Genomic DNA, 15,906 nt, shown 5'->3' with positions numbered 1-15,906 from the left:
TTAGCCTTCTGAGCCAATGAGCAAACACATTGTACCATTAGAACACTGGAGTGATAGTTGCTTGAAATGGGCCTCTGTACACCTATGTAGATATTGCACCAAAAACCAGACATTTGCAGCTAGAATAGTCATTTACCACATTAGCAATGTATAGAGTGTATTTCTTTAAAGTTAAGACTAGTTTAAAGTTATCTTCATTGAAAAGTACAGTGCTTTTCCTTCAAAAATATGGACATTTCAATGTGATCCCAAACTTTTGAACGGTAGTGTATGTGTATACTTGCATTTGATGTAGGCACTTGTGTCCTGAGGGGTGACAGGCTCAGATGAACTTCCCCCTGGGATGCCTTCAGCCACCGGTCGGCTACAATTTTGGCTGAGGTCCAGCTCCTCAGCCTCTGTCAGAGGTGGTGGTGGCCCTCCACCCGTTTTTCGGGCCTCTGCCTTCTTTCTGTTGGCTGAGCAGAACTCAAATGTTTTTTTTAATTAGTATTTCATTGAGTGTTCATGTACACATTGTCACATTTTAAAAGACTCCCAATATAATAAAAAATGTGTAAACATTGTAAGTGTTACTCTACTAAGTGGGATATTAAGAGAGGACGAGTTCAAACAACATTTTGTTAGGGGTTTAAATTACTACTTGAAGTAGCCGCTGAATGAATATTTATTTTGTTTAATAGCCAACGTCAATTTAAAAAATGAAATGAAAATCAAAGTGAGGTGCAATCATAGCCTAGCAAAATATGCCTTACCGTTCCGCATGATGTTTTTATATTTCATTTTTAGCTGCTTCCAAGTGCGCCTTTCTCCTGTTGGATTGCACCAAAATGAAAATCAGATTTTATACCCATTTATTATTCATACCTGTATGCTACGATCTTAAGTACGGTTAAATGTTAAGTCAATGGAGTAGTGCATTCAAACTTACGCGTTGACTCGGGCAGCAATTTTCTCCCATGCGTTTTTCTCTCCTTTGCTGGTGCAGCGGTGTTGCTTTTACAGCGGAATATATATTCATAGTCACCATAGGCCTGCATTAACACCTCCAACTCAATCGGGGTGAAATAACTCGCTCGTTTTCTGTAAGTTGCCATGGTGACTCGTGGCATCGGGGCTCCATTGATGATGGCTTTTTATTACTCAGAGTTGATTGAACTAATTCAGATCGGCTGTTCTGGAGCCGGATACTCTGCGTTTCCCATCTCCGAGTATGTCAACTCAGAGTTCAGGGATAGACTCAGAGTTTGTTGAACCTCCTTTCTGGAATACCCCCCCGGACAATGCTGTCTCCCGACTGAAGGCAAACAAAACACCTGGATCCAATGGCTTCATCGGTGAATGGTACAAAACCTTCAAGTCTGAGTTTATGCCAATGTTCCTCAGATGCTTTAACTATGCCCTTAAAGAGGGACAGATGCCCCAATCATGGAGCAAGGCAGTAATACCAATAATCCCTAAGGAGGGCAAGGATAAGGGAGAATGTCGTTCATACAGGCCAATATCTATATTTTAAATACAGACTGCAAACTATTTGCATCAATTGTCACCAAAAGGATGGAACATATTGTCTCTGAACTAATAGACCCAGACCAAACGGGATTTGTCAGAGAAAGACAAGCACAGGATATTAGGTGAACACTGCGTGTGGTTGACTGTGTGACTAAGGGAAATGTTAGTGCAATGCTAATCAGTCCAGATGCAGAGAAGGCATTTGTTATGGCTGGGTGATGTTATCTTTACCAAGTACTAGAGTGATTTGGCTTCTCTCTCTCCAGTGTGTGACTAATGTCTTTTCTTGTTTCTTCTCCTATGAATGTGAATAGTGTGATGTGAGTCTCCCCTGTGTACATGTGTAGTCTGTCCTTCTGCCAGGTCTACATGGTAATGGTGGTCACGTGACTCAGGTCCTAGGCTGTTCTGGTGGCATCTGGACACTGCTTGGTATCCTCATCACATTCTTCATATATCTTATAATTCCATTATAATTCTGTTATCTTCTTTTGATTTTGCATTCTGTGAATTGTGTTTTATTATGTACATACAACATCCAATGCATGTCTGTCCATCTGATCCCTCCTCTGTTGCTCTCCCTGAGGTTTCTTCTAATTTTTTCTCCCTGTTAAAGGGATTTTTTTTCGGAAGTTGTTCCTTATCCGATGCAAGGGTCTAAGGACAGGATGTTGTAATTTGTGATATTGGTCTATACAAATAAAATTGACTTGATTTGACTTTGGCTTCAATGAAATATCAGTACAATGTATTAGATCAATCTACTCATCCGCCATGGCTAGAATAAGAATTAATGAGCACCTATATGATCCATCAAGCAAGAGAGAGGGTGCACTAAGGTTGCCCACTGAGCCCTGCCCTTTTCTTTATAGAACCCTTAGCTCAGGCATTAAGGGAGACTCCTGAGATTAATTAGATTTTAATTAGGGATACTGAATATAAGATAAGCTTATTTGTGGATGGCGTTTTGCTCACTCTGAGAAACCCAGAGAAAAGTGTTCCCAAACTGATGTCCCTCCTGAAACTGTTTGGCTCGATATAAATTGAACACACAAGTCCCAAATATCTTATAATAACTTTACACCAAATGCTGATTTGCAATGCAGGTTTGACTTCAAATGGGAGTCTCCCTTAGTTGCCCTGTTTGGTGTCCTACCCACTGGCCACTCATTGCCGTGCTATTTTGCGGACCTTGTAGCTTTTTGAGGCGTGTTATTCTGATGCACTGGAAGAGCCCTCATCCCCCCTCATACCCATTGGCTAAAGGATGCCCTATCCTTTGTGAAGTACGAGAAAATTAAACACTCCCTTCATGGTTCTAATGGACAATTTTATAAAAATCTGGCAAACTTTCCAGGGACATGTCAGGTCCCTCCAACTGGATTCTGTCCCCATTGACTAATTGACTAGGTACCCCCCCCACCTCACTGTAACAACATCTTGCACTTCCTGAGTCCTGTTTTCCCCATATAAAAAGCACACAGTATGTATAGTATGTTACTGTCACCAAATTGTCTTATTTTGTCTTGAAAGTTTTTTTTTTTGTTGCTTTCTTTTAAAAATTATGTATATGTGTTTTATGTTATGCTATGTTATGTTGTATGTCTTGAAAATCGTAGAAATGAATCATAGTTAAAAAAATATCTGGGAGTTTGGATCCCAAAAAACACCTCAAAAATATATTAAAGTAACTATGGTCCTGTTATTAAGACAATTAAAGCAGACCTTGACAGCTGGACAGCACTGCCACCAGACATGTCAAACTGAATTGAAACAATAAAATTGAATGTACTTCCCTGGTTTCTGTACCTTTTCCAGTGACTTTCTGTTGCAGTTCCCCTAAAGATTTCAGTGACTGGAATAGGTTGATTTCGAGATTTGTGTGGAATAGTAAGAGGCCCCGAATTACATACAGGACCCTACAATTATCTGAAGATATGGGCGGACTCTCCCTTCCACACATAGGGAACTATTTCACTCCTGCCCAGCTAAAACCACTGGTATGCTGGTGCAGTCTGGGCTACTCAGCCAAATGGGAAGATCTGGAATTAATGCAATTCGAATTACTGGCACAGTTTATATTAGGTAATTATGAACCCCAGGATTCGTATCTGGATAAACCAAAGCAATAGACTAGTGGTCGACCAATTAATCAGTCAGCTGATTGGGCCAATATCTGGTATTTTGAGATAATTGGCATTGGCCGATGCCTGCGCTCATGAGGCTGATAAACAAAAAATGCCTGTAGACACATCTGCAAGAAGCCTTGTCAGTTTGGCTGCTGTGGAATGATGTAACTGTGAAGTAAGCCTGTGGTCTGTCGTTGCTAATGTTTCTCTACTGCTAGCATACTTTGCACTGGCATGATCATGTATATGAGCACCCCTGATGAAGAAAATATGTTTATGCTATGTAACATGCTTAGTAACAGCTAGCAGAACTATTCTCAAATGGGCAAAGCCAGCAGCACCTGCTGTCAGCTGAGGCAGAGGATGAAGACAGGATTGATGAGCCTCTCCTCTCATCTCAAGTCAACAGTTTGCTATTGTAAGCGATTGATTTGATAGTTATAAGAGACCCAACGTAAGTTGCTGTTGGTTGCATTTGCTAATGGGCTATAGATAGTCTCGATTCAACAAGTGGGCTTACCTTAATAGAGTTAGCCCTATGATCCCTCAGCCCTATGTTCCCTCAGCCCTGTGGGTTAGCCAGTTGAATAGGTTAGCTATCGGTTAAGGTAAGGTTAAGGTAAGCATTGGGTAGAGGTTGAGGTTAAGTCAGGTTAAGGTAGATAAGGTTAAATTTAGGTTAGGTTGAGGGAACATAGGGCTGACACACCCCTATGTTAACATTGTCAACTTGCCAACAGTGTTTTGGGGAATGAACGTTATGGGCTTATCGCTAACATATCACTTCTGCACTTGTGTGTGTGTGTTTGTGTGTGTGTGTGTTTGTGCTTAAGTACATCAAGCTAATTTGGCACATTGTTTAATAAGAGTTAGTAGTGCTTTCACGGGCCGGAATCTAAAAAAAAAACATTCTACATCAGCCATCAGCTTCCATGCTCTCTAAATATTGGCACCGGTCGCAGAAAAACCCCTACCGGTCGACCAATTCAATGGACCAAGGTAGCCCTTATGCTTTAAGACCTGCAAAACGCTCATCTTGAGAAGCATGCAAGAATACTGAAATGGGTGGCATATGATTCAGAGTTTAAAGCATCTGGTCTAGACATGAGATTTAGACAGTGTTGTAACAGCTAACTGCACTACAGCTAATGGTAATGCCTTGGAGTCTTAACCACCTTTCAAATGCATACAACCTTAGAAAAAAAGAGTTCTTCAGATGTCTCCAAGTCAGAGAATTTGATCAATATATTCACTGATGCATATAAGACTAAAGAAAACAAACATCTTGTATCACAAATATATAATAGATTACAAAACTCCAAAAATTATTCTACTGTCTAGGTCAAACAGAAATGGAGAGGGAATAGGGCCTGGAGATATCTGAGGAAGATTAGAAGGCTATTTGGGAAGGTCAGGCTAGGACTACCAACTCAATATTCTGACCAGAATTCTGCTGGAATAACATAATATGATATTTTATGACTCCAAAATTGAAATTTATACAGCAGGGTTTTCAGGGACAGGATGAATGTTAGAGGTAGTGTTGTAAATCAATGGTAGACCATTTTCTTATACTTTGGGACTGCCTTCTAATTCATTCATATCGGCAAGAGATTGTTAAAGAAATAAGGAAACATTGTGGAATAGAAGTTGACTGCTTTTTTGTCACATTATACCTGTGCAAAATCCTGGACAAACTCATGGCCCAGGTTGAATATCGCTACGTATAAAGTACTTATGTTGTGAGCAAGAAAGCCATCACATGGAAGTGGCTGCAGGAAAACCTGCCATCAAAGGACGACTGGATCACAATTGTCAACGAAATACACTGTATTGACCTTTTCTTTTAGACTACGACCTGAACAATATAATAATAATAATAATAATAATAATAACAATCCTTACATTTATATAGCGCTTTTCTAAACACCAAAAGTGCTTCACATTGAAGGGGGTAACTCACTTCAACCACCACCAATGTGTAGCACCCACCTGGGTGATGCACGGCAGCCATTTTTCACCAGAACGCTCACCCCACATCAGCTTGAGGTGGAGAGGGAGGATTCATTGAGCCAGTTACATGGGGGGATCACTAGATGGCCAGATGGAGAGAGCCAGGTTGGGAATTTTGCCAGGACACTGGGAAACCCCCTACTCTTTGTGATAAGTGCCATGGGATCTTTAATGACCACAGTGAGTCAGGACCTTGGTTTAACGTCTCATCCGAAGGACGGCATCTCTTACAGCACAATGTCCACATTACTGCACTGGGGCATCGGGATTTGATATTTATTGTTTTTATTAGGACCAGAGGGAAGACTGTCCCCTACTGGCCCACCAACACCACTTCCAGCAGCAACTCATTTTCCCAGGAGGTCTTCCATCCAAGTACTAGCCAAGCCCACACCTGCTTAGCTGCCGTCATTTGGCAGAGCCAGGGTACATGTTGGTATGGTTGCTGGTAATATATAAGACACTGAAAAAAATTGACTACGTACTCAATGGGATGTAACCTACTGTCTGTGTAACTGAAAAACCCTGTTCTGTACTAATGTGTGGCCCATACAACCCATTTTTTTCTATTTTTTAACCTGAAACACCAATAAAAAAACAAAAACAAAATAACAAATAGCAGTATTAAGCTGTAATTTGTTTCTGCGTGTCATGTATATTGTTCACTAACGCCCTGAGCTGGATATCTTCTGGGGTCTTTAGGGTTGATTTCCTTGCTGACTTCTCTGCTTTGATATTTTGCCTAATCTAACTTTAATTGCTTGGCTTAAACTCATAACTTTACCTTTAAAGATTCATTTACTTAATTACTCCAGAGCCGTTTCGCTCTGCTGCTTTCATAAAGTACCCGGGGGTTGTCCAAGGATGGCCATTTCTCCTGATGAGGTGCTTACTCGTCAAAAAAAAAGAAAGAAATCATCCCTTCATCTCATCACTCCCCTAATCTTGTCTCTGTGGCCGACTCATCATCAACACCCGTCATCCGGCTGTAAGAAAGGGATCCACGTTGGTGAGCCTAAGACATGCCCTGATATGAGAAGCCTTTCTCTTTTTTCTACATGTGAGATAATGTCATGGGGAAGACACCCATTGCCAACAGATACAAGAAGTCATGAGGAAAGAATGAAACAAAGTGGCAGAATAACATACAAAGACCAAAAAAGCTGAGGAGGAGCTGTGAGGTCTTACCGCAGTCAGCATGTAAAAACAGGGGCCTGGCTGACTCGTCTGCCTCTGGAGCCAGCTAATTGAGCTCGAATGATTGAGAGCAGACACAGGAAAACACTGTGTATGAGTGTGTTGTTCCCCTTCTTCCGTGTGGATGAGTATGAACAAAGGAGCAGACTCTTCCCCTAATCAAGCTAATGGAGTGAGAACAGCTTGTAGTGGCTGAATTAGATGGGCAGCGACAGGTAGAAGGGCCTAAAGGGGATTTAATGAGTCAGGGAAAAAGCGAGACGAGGTCTTCAGCCTCAGCATGCTGGATGGCGCCTGATTGACAGGACAAGGGATGGATAAAAGCCCAGGTTTGCGCTGTCAGAGCCATTGGCAGGTAGTTCGTAGGTCTGAAGTGTACATAACGACACGTACCGGTTTGCATGCGCGCACCATCGATCCCCAAGAGTCTGTCGAAATTCTCTGAGCAACATCCAAGCACTGAAGCAGGCCTGCCTCTGCTTGTGCCGCTTCAGACCACCTTCTTTACATGCCGTCTCCGTCTGTTTAATGCACACGAATCCGCACAGAATCCGTCTGTGATCTCAGACAGCTTACTGGGATAACTACTTGTTTCGTTTCACCATTGTACTTCCAGATCTTTGTGGTTGCTGGTTGGAAATCCTTGAACTGGTGAACAAGCTCCCGATAGAGCTGGCTGTTATTTGCTGCTCAGATGACCCTGCTGAGGACAGACACACAATGGTGAGTGAGAGACTGGAGAAGACAGTCATGCTGTGATGGTGTTTCTGGTAGATGCAAAGTTATAATGGTAATGAATCACCAAAAATCCAGCACCACCTTCCTCAAACAGAGTGTTACCCCTATTTGCACGTTTCATTTATCAGTTGTCTCGATGATTCATCCTTTATTTTTAATCTTCCTCCTCTCCTTCCTCTATATATATTCTGACTGAAGAAGAAGCAGGAGGTGAAATCAATACCTATTTGTGGCTTTCACTTGAATTCACACAGACAGTCTATTTTACTGGAAAAAGCCAATGGTCCCTAAGTTATAAACTGTCCTAGCATCTAGTTAATGTCATTTTAATGTATCCCTTTTGTGTCTTTGTTTGATGGTAGGTGAACGGATATCATAGGCTAAGACAAAGTACTTTAGGCTAAGTATTTTTTGTCAAGGTTATACACAGGAATGCAGGGTAAAACTACTTCAATTCCGGGGAATGTGAACAATCCAACTTAATTTAATATTGTCCTTATTATCCAGCTGACAAATCCAGAGTGCTGGATTTGTCAGCTGGATAATACTCACACTTAGAAATGACTCATCATATGCCCATCTTCTTTTTATCCTAATGACAATGCTTTGTCTTTGCCAGGCCTTGATAAAAGTACAATTTCGTATCTCTTTTTCATCACTCGAACTGATTAGACGACTTGACTGATAGACGACTTGAATCGTAGGACAGAGTCTTCCATGGGTAAAGAGAATGTTGTAAAATCTGGTCGAACAAACTATTTTAAAACCCAGTGCAAATGCAATGACAGATTGAATGTATTGGTATATATATAGTCGACCCTTTGGTGAACACAGCCAATCTAAACTTCTCGACAACAGGTGGTGTCGGCTGGCGTTCGCCTGTCTGGTGCTGTGGACCACTCTGCAGCCCGCGACTCTGCACCGGCCCTCGGCCCTGCACCGGCCCTCAGCCGTCAACCTGCGGCGCTTCATCGGCTGCGCTGTGAGGGAGTTCACCTTCCTGGCCAGGAAGCCTGGCTGTGGAGGCTTGCATGTCACAACTGACGCCTGCTGGGGGCGCTGTGAGACCTGGGAGGTAAAGAACTCGGGAGACCTCAACTGTACGTACGGAGAAGGGAGCAGAGGAGTACAATGTAAAAAAACAAAAACAAAAACCCCCTGAACACTAAAAGAAATTAGCGTTACATGATACCAGCTGCAATCTAAAGAGAGATGTTCAGCAGGACAGACACGAGGATGGGTTGATGATTGACAGATTGATATTTAGTGTATTCTTTGTTGTCATGTAAAAAGAGAAGGCACATCTATCTTGTGAGTACATACTTCCCCCCACACACACACCATCATCATCATCAACAACAAAGCACATGGGTAGGCACTGGATAGCTAGACAGACAGACAGACAGACAGACAGACAGATAGATAGATAGATAGATAGATAGATAGATAGATAGATAGATAGATAGATAGATAGATAGATAGATAGATAGATAGATAGATAGATAGATAGATAGATAGATAGATAGATGATGCAATATATTTTACTGTCCCCATAGGGAAATTTGTCGTGGACTCGAGTGTGACACATCATATCGCTGCCTCCACAGTAGTAATAATGATTAAAAGCAACAACAACAACAACAAATACTGTAGCACATCACAACCACAAACTACACATATAGTGTTACACATATCAACACACAACCAGTGGTAAGAACAAGCGACATATTGCACAACCCTCGCATCATATCAAAAAACTATTTCACACCTCTCGTGTAAAAGTCTGCATAACAAGCTATTGCGCAACTCTGCAGCTCAAGTGATGCCATTTACATTTTTAATTGAGGTGGGCCCAGATGAGCTTTTAAAACGGTTGAGTTTACATTGGAGCACTCTATACCGTCCGCCCCGGGGTAAGAGCTCGTCCTCAGCGTGGAGAATGTGAGATGGCTCAGACAATCTTCTCTGTGCTCGCCTGAGAACAGACTGCTCATGTATTGACTGGAGGGACTGGTGTTCATTCCTCCCCATAACCTTCATGGCAGTCTTACCTGACGAGCAAGCTTAGATTTGAACTGTACAAAGAGACCGCCGTGCTCTCCTGACACCCCATACCTGACTACACTCTCGAGTACAGCCTGATAGAATAAAAACATAATCCTCTGATCCACCCCAAACACCCTGAGTCTGCATAAAAAGTATTATCTCTGCTGTAAACGAGAACATAAACTTCCAACACGGGCCTTCCAGGTAAAGGTGTGGTCCAAGTGAAAGGTACCGGTAAGAGCAGACCTGATTGATTGGTTTATCATGTATAACCACTGGACAGACAGACAGACAGACAGACAGATAGACAGATAGACAGATAGACAGATAGATAGATAGATAGATAGATAGATAGATAGATAGATAGATAGATAGATAGATAGATAGATAGATAGATAGATGAAATATGCAGCAACATACAAAATATATTGCATTGTTTATCCTGTTTAGACTGTCGGAGAAGAAATGTGATTAAGCGTCATATGGAATCCATGGCATTATAAGTCTGCAGTTTAATGCCTGCAGGAGAACGGAGGACCTCAAGAGCCTCCGAGATGTGCGCCTCTGAAATTGAGTTAATATTTCAGTAGGAGTGGAACACTGCATCGAATCCAGAAATTGAACTGACAGGAGTAGTTTTCTTAACAATGCTTCAAGCACTTAAAAAGAGACAATGGTGTTTCGTGACCCGCTGGGCGGTGGTTTAAAAACACTGTGAAATCTCGGTTTCATTGCTACAAGCTATTCAGTGACAAGATGTATTAGGAAGCTCATGGTTCTTACTAAGATATTATTGCAGTTCAGCGTGTAGGCAGAGACATTCTTGTTATTGTTGTTTCCCTTTATTGTTATTATTACTTTTTTGTTTTTGTTTTTTTGTCATTTTACTTTTTCATCTGTTAAAAGATCTCCTCTAATTAAGCATTAGAGAGCAGAGGGTAACGACTCTGTGTGGTGCTCTTGGACACCTCAGGAAAACAGATAATGTGGGTCAGTGGAGGCCAACTTCCACTTGCAAAATGGCGTCTAACTCCTTGGCCAAACTACTTGAGTATTTACAACTTCACATTTTAGTCATTTGGCTGGGGCTCACAGACCACAGATTATCTCAACAGTAGAAAAACTTCCAGTTCCTTGTTTAGCAGAATTCAGAGCAAAGACCAAATAGTAGGGAGAATCTCAGTCTTCGGCGTAGTTATGGCTCGTCCTCTCTGCTTAAGAGGTTACTTGTTCACCAGCCTTGATCAGGCAGAAGTCCCATCTTGTGCTCCCTTACAACCAATGATATCTGCTGTAGACTTGCAGAACATCTCACAACAGTAGCAGCGTATGACAGAAAGTCAATAACATGGTGCACACAACTTGATGGAACAAATTATGGTTGGGATTTGGTTTAGGGCAAACCATAATCCTCCGTCATGGAAATAGCACAAGTGTCATTGATTGAAAGAGCAGGGCCAAGGTGGAGCTTCTGGCTGATCTGGGAGGAGTTAGTGTTCATCCTCTGCTTGCACGTCTGTTTCATTCTTCTTCTCTGTAGGAGTCTGGTGGACATAGTAGTTTGGGAGGATCATCAGAGCAAACTTGCTGAATCTGGGATTTGGTGGGGCTAAATTAGTACGACAGTACCATGGTTTTAGACTTCAGATAAAGACCTTTCTCACGTGATTTTTTTTTTTTGCTAGGTTATCTTGATTGCTCGATTTACACTTTTTTTGCTATGATGATCTGCTACTGTTGCACTTACAATGGCACTGCTAGGTTTACATTACATAACTGATGCCCCGCACCTCCACAGTCCACTATTTTTAAAACTGTTTTTTGTTGTTGTTGTTGTTGTTGCTATTTAAAGCGGAACTCCATGATTTCCCCGATCAGTCACTCCCACTGGGAGTGAGAACTACAAACAAGGTGCAGCAGCCATTGTTGCTTGCATTGCTTGTGCTCAGAAGTAAACAGTTCCCACCCTTGTAACAACTGCATCCTCAGACCAAAACTAACACGGGCAATCTGATGTATTACAAAATACATCAAACTAGATGGTAACACTGTTCTACTGTAATACTGACTCTAAATTTTTACATTAGCCGTCCACCAAATCATCTCCACATCGTTATCAAGTACCCCCCCCTTTTTTTTTTCTCTCCAATTGTATCTGGCCAATGACACCATTCTTCCAAGCCATCCCGGTCACTGCTCCACCCCCTCTGCTGATCCGGGGAGGGCTGCAGACTACCACATGTCTCCTCTGATACATGTGGAATAGCCAGCCGCTTCTTTACACCTGAAAGTGAGGAGTTTCACCAGGGGGATGTAGCGCGTGGGAGGATCACGCTATTCCCCCCAGTTCCCCCTCCCCCCAAACAGGCGCCCCGACCGACAAGAGGAGGCGCTAGCACAGCGACCAGGACCCATACCCCCATTCGGCTGCCCACCCGCAGACATGGCCATTGGGGGATGCCCGACCAAGCCGGAGGTAACACGGGAATTCGAACCGAAGAGCCCCGTGTTGGTAGGCAACGAAATGGACCACTCCGCTACCCGGACCCCCCACTGTCAGGTTTTAATCCTTACCCTGCTAGAGCTGGTCGCGAAGTTCAACAGCAGTGTTTAGAAAGTATCTCCAGTCATCGTAGGGATACCAGTTAGTATGCAACCTCACCCCATGGTCCAGACGGGTAACTACTGATGGAGAAAAAGCCCAGATCTCAACTTTAACCAAACAAAATCAGCTGTTGTTGAAATGTTACAACTCTCGTGTGCGTTCTCACTCACTTGTTGCTTTCTTGACTCGTTTGGTAAACAAGAGGCAAGTTTAAAAAAAACTATTCTGTGTATATTTCTGGTGATCCTGATTGGGATAAATCTCTCTCTTCCCCCAGAAACCCGTGCTGGACCCTCCCTACATCGAGTCCTACCAGCGTGTCTGCACCTACAACGAGACGCGCCTGGTGACCGTGCGGCTGCCCAACTGCTCGGCCAACGTGGACCCGCTGTACACCTACCCGATGGCCCTGAGGTGCGACTGCGGGGTCTGTCTAACCAGCACCACCGAGTGCATCACCTCCGTTTAGCACCCCAACATACACACACACACGTTTGTCTTTGTGTGACGGTCCTGCAATGGAAATTTAAATCCACTCGTGAGGCAGAACGTTTTAACCTGTTTATTCTACTCCGTTAGACGTGTTTAGAGGAAAGTGATCATCTCGAGACGTCCTCTATATTCTACATATCACAGGTGGTATGGTGGAGGTACTAACTGGTGTCTTTGGGAAGCTACTGGACGGTGCGGGGGGGGGGCTTTCTGTCCTGCTTCCTCTGTGTACTACACAATAAATTCAGTGGTCGTAGAGTGTGATGGACAACTTTCAACTGACTGAATTGTTTTAAATTGTGCTTCTTGATAATAAATCTGTTCAATATACACCCATGTGCATGTAATATTCATAATACTATTCATCTCAGATGACAGATGTCTCAGATGTAAAACTATGGAAACTGGGTACAAGCTTTTCTCAAGCGCTTCTTCCGAGATCCTTCCCCAATAAACAACGCAATCACTTTCAGACGTGTAATTGCTTTAACTCATGGAAATGATTAGCCTTCAATGGGTGCTTAATGACATGACCACTTGTTGGCGCTTGATTAACCAGTCCAAGCTCTCAGACCACATTTCCTGCTGGTTAGTCATCAGCGCCAGGGCAGATAAACAGCTCATACTGTATGACAGCTGTTATTATATGAACAATTTCAAAGGAGAGAGAGGCCTCATGCAACCCTGTGCACTGACACGTCACCATGGGGCTTCATTTGAGCCCCTTGGGGGGGTTGAGAGGGAGGGAGATGGGGAGGGGTGTATTCGTTACTGATGCAGTGCTAGGAGGGTGGGTATATTGCACAGTGTGGAGCTGGTCGGTTGTGTGCTTATGGTGCAAAGACGACAGCCATGAGTTATGTCTTATGAACTGACTGTATCTCTGATATTAAAAACATCCACAGTGAAAGACAACAAATTTTTTGAGTCCTAGGGCTTTGGGGTGATGTGATGATGATGGTGTGTGTGCATGCGTGCATATGTACGTGTGTGTGTGATATATAGGTGGGGGGAATAGGGGAGTGTACTCTATGGTTAGGTGTGCCCTGTAACTATTTCTCTCTTTTACATTTATGCAGCAACAATACATCCAATATCCATCTATCTATCTATAATTTTCTCCCCTTTTCTCCCCATTGTACTTGGCCAATTACTCCTCTCTCTCGGGCTGTCCCGGTCGCTGCTCCACCCCCTCTGCCGATCCGGGGAGGGCTGCAGACTACCACATGCCCCCTCAGATACATGTGGAGTCACCAGCCGCTTCTTTTCACCTGACAGTGAGGAGTTTCACCAGGGGGGCGTACGCGTGGGAGGATCACGCCCTTCCCCCCAGTTCCCCCTCCCCCACCAACAGGCGCCCCGACCAACCAAAGGAGGCGCTAGTGCAGCAACAACCAGAACACATGCCCACATCCGGCTCCCCACCCGCAGACCCGGCCAATTGTGTCTGTAGGGACGCCCGACCAAGCCGGCGGCAATATCTGTCAGTGGTACTCACTAATTTTCTTAGAGCCACTTATGAGTAAGGCCATTCCTCAAAGAGCCACAGAGATTGCAGATATAACTCGGCTGTTTGTTTTTTTCATCATCACTCTCAAGATATTTACCATCTTTGTGTATGTTTAAAAAAATATATAGAACTGTAGCGAATTCGGGGGGCAGTCTGGGAGACCGTCGCCACAGCCAGGGCGCGAACCAGTGTCTCCCGCTCCGCAAGTGACAACGTTAACCAGTCGACTTAAGGGTCCGACCCGTCAGCCAGCGGCCAACGTGTCTACTTATCCATGCACGTTACAGTACCATGCTTTCCATCCTTACATCTCTTTTTATTCTAATAATAAATCTGTCCATTTTGAGAGGGTTGGAGGTCGAGACAATATTTGATATAACCTTACGTGCTAAACTTGCAAAACATTTCGCAAATACAAAGCTACACACAAGGCTATACGTCCACCCATGATCCCACGCTGTTACATAGGCTACATTCTTTGGCGTATTTTCAGTATGCTGCCCTCTGCTGGATAATTCATTTCAATGTGCTAAAACAGGACACGAACGGAACCTATAGAAGCAGGTTATAGCTACGTTCTTATTGTTATCAGCGGATCTATATGAGGCGCGAAACAAAGCCGCGTTAAGAGTAACACTGGAATCTAGACAGACAGGTGCACAAGTATTCAGCCATGCTAAAGGACAGAGGGGTTGAGTGATATTTGGTATGTACACCTGGGGATGATGGGAAATTAACAAAGCAGACACAGTAGGTTCAACTTCCTTTGTCAGGCATCCTGCAACAGTTTACAGGGCACCCAGTTTGCATTAAGTTGCATGGATAGACAGCACCAAGGATTAGTGGTTAGCTCCCTTGTGTTTTCTGCAAGGAATTGAACCCACAGTTTCAGTCTTGCGGAGGAGTGGCAAGGAGACTGCATGATTTTGTTCGTGTGGGTTCACCCCACTGTCTATGTAAATCAGAATCTTTAAATAGCCCATTTTTATAAATAGAGTGTGTGTGTGGGTGTGTGTGTGTGTGTAGGCCCCACCTATCCTGAGGGACTCTGTCCGACGCCAGCTTGGAAAGGCTCCAGTCTGCTTTTAACCTGAATTGGATTAAGCGGGTACAAAGAATGGACAAATTATTCAGCTGATGTTTTCATGGAGGAATGAGTCAGTCAGCAGCACACAGGGGGCGCAGTTTCTTTATGTTAAAGGACACTTTTGACAGGACCCATCTGCTTGATGAGCACATGATTTACAATAGTCAAACCAGTGACACTGCTTTCTTTCTCTATGCTTTAGGTCACCTTAATAATTTTGTCGGGCCTGATAATATGTCAGCTGGTGTAAAGATTATACAGTTCCCTTTATTTATTTATTTAAATGTTTTCTTTCAGGAAGTACCATCTGTCAGCAATGCGAACACTTGACGAGACTCAAACAATGAAGACATAGCCAGCTTGAATTCCCAAGTTGAGCACCCTTAACTTTTGCCTTTTCAATTACATTTTTATCCAGAGTAACAAAAACCCCTTGAAATGTCATCCATGTTCCAACATCTATGACACGTCAGGCCCGGTAATCACGTGATTCAGCTCGAATCTCGTGGAAGTTAAAGTGTGATGAGCTGGCATCCTACATAAGCAGACAGTCTGTCGACCTGTGCTTTCCCAAATA

General features: G+C 43.3%; 1 protein-coding gene across 1 annotated transcript; it reads left to right on the top strand.

The window, feature by feature from the left end:
• The first annotated feature begins 1,213 nt into the window (after positions 1 to 1,213).
• On the top strand, positions 1,214 to 12,709 carry gphb5 (glycoprotein hormone subunit beta 5). Its single transcript, XM_056295429.1, has 3 exons — positions 1,214 to 1,344; positions 8,448 to 8,664; positions 12,518 to 12,709. The coding sequence occupies exons 1-3, from the start codon at positions 1,214 to 1,216 to the stop codon at positions 12,707 to 12,709; spliced, it is 540 nt and encodes a 179-aa protein (XP_056151404.1).
• Positions 12,710 to 15,906: the final 3,197 nt, after the last annotated feature.

This window comes from Lampris incognitus, chromosome 16 (genome assembly GCF_029633865.1).
Source record: "Lampris incognitus isolate fLamInc1 chromosome 16, fLamInc1.hap2, whole genome shotgun sequence".
Lineage (NCBI taxonomy): Eukaryota > Metazoa > Chordata > Actinopteri > Lampriformes > Lampridae > Lampris > Lampris incognitus.
Note: the sequence above shows the minus strand (reverse complement) of the source record. Positions and strands in the feature narration are given on the sequence as shown.

Coding starts and splice junctions, on each gene's coding strand:
- gphb5 (XM_056295429.1), top strand. CDS start 1,214: ATGTCAACTCAGAGTTCAGGGATAGACTCAGAGTTTGTTGAACCTCCT. Junction 1,345..8,447: donor AATGGCTTCATCGGTGAATG/GTACAAAACCTT, acceptor TCTCGACAACAG/GTGGTGTCGGCTGGCGTTCG. Junction 8,665..12,517: donor GGCGCTGTGAGACCTGGGAG/GTAAAGAACTCG, acceptor CTCTTCCCCCAG/AAACCCGTGCTGGACCCTCC.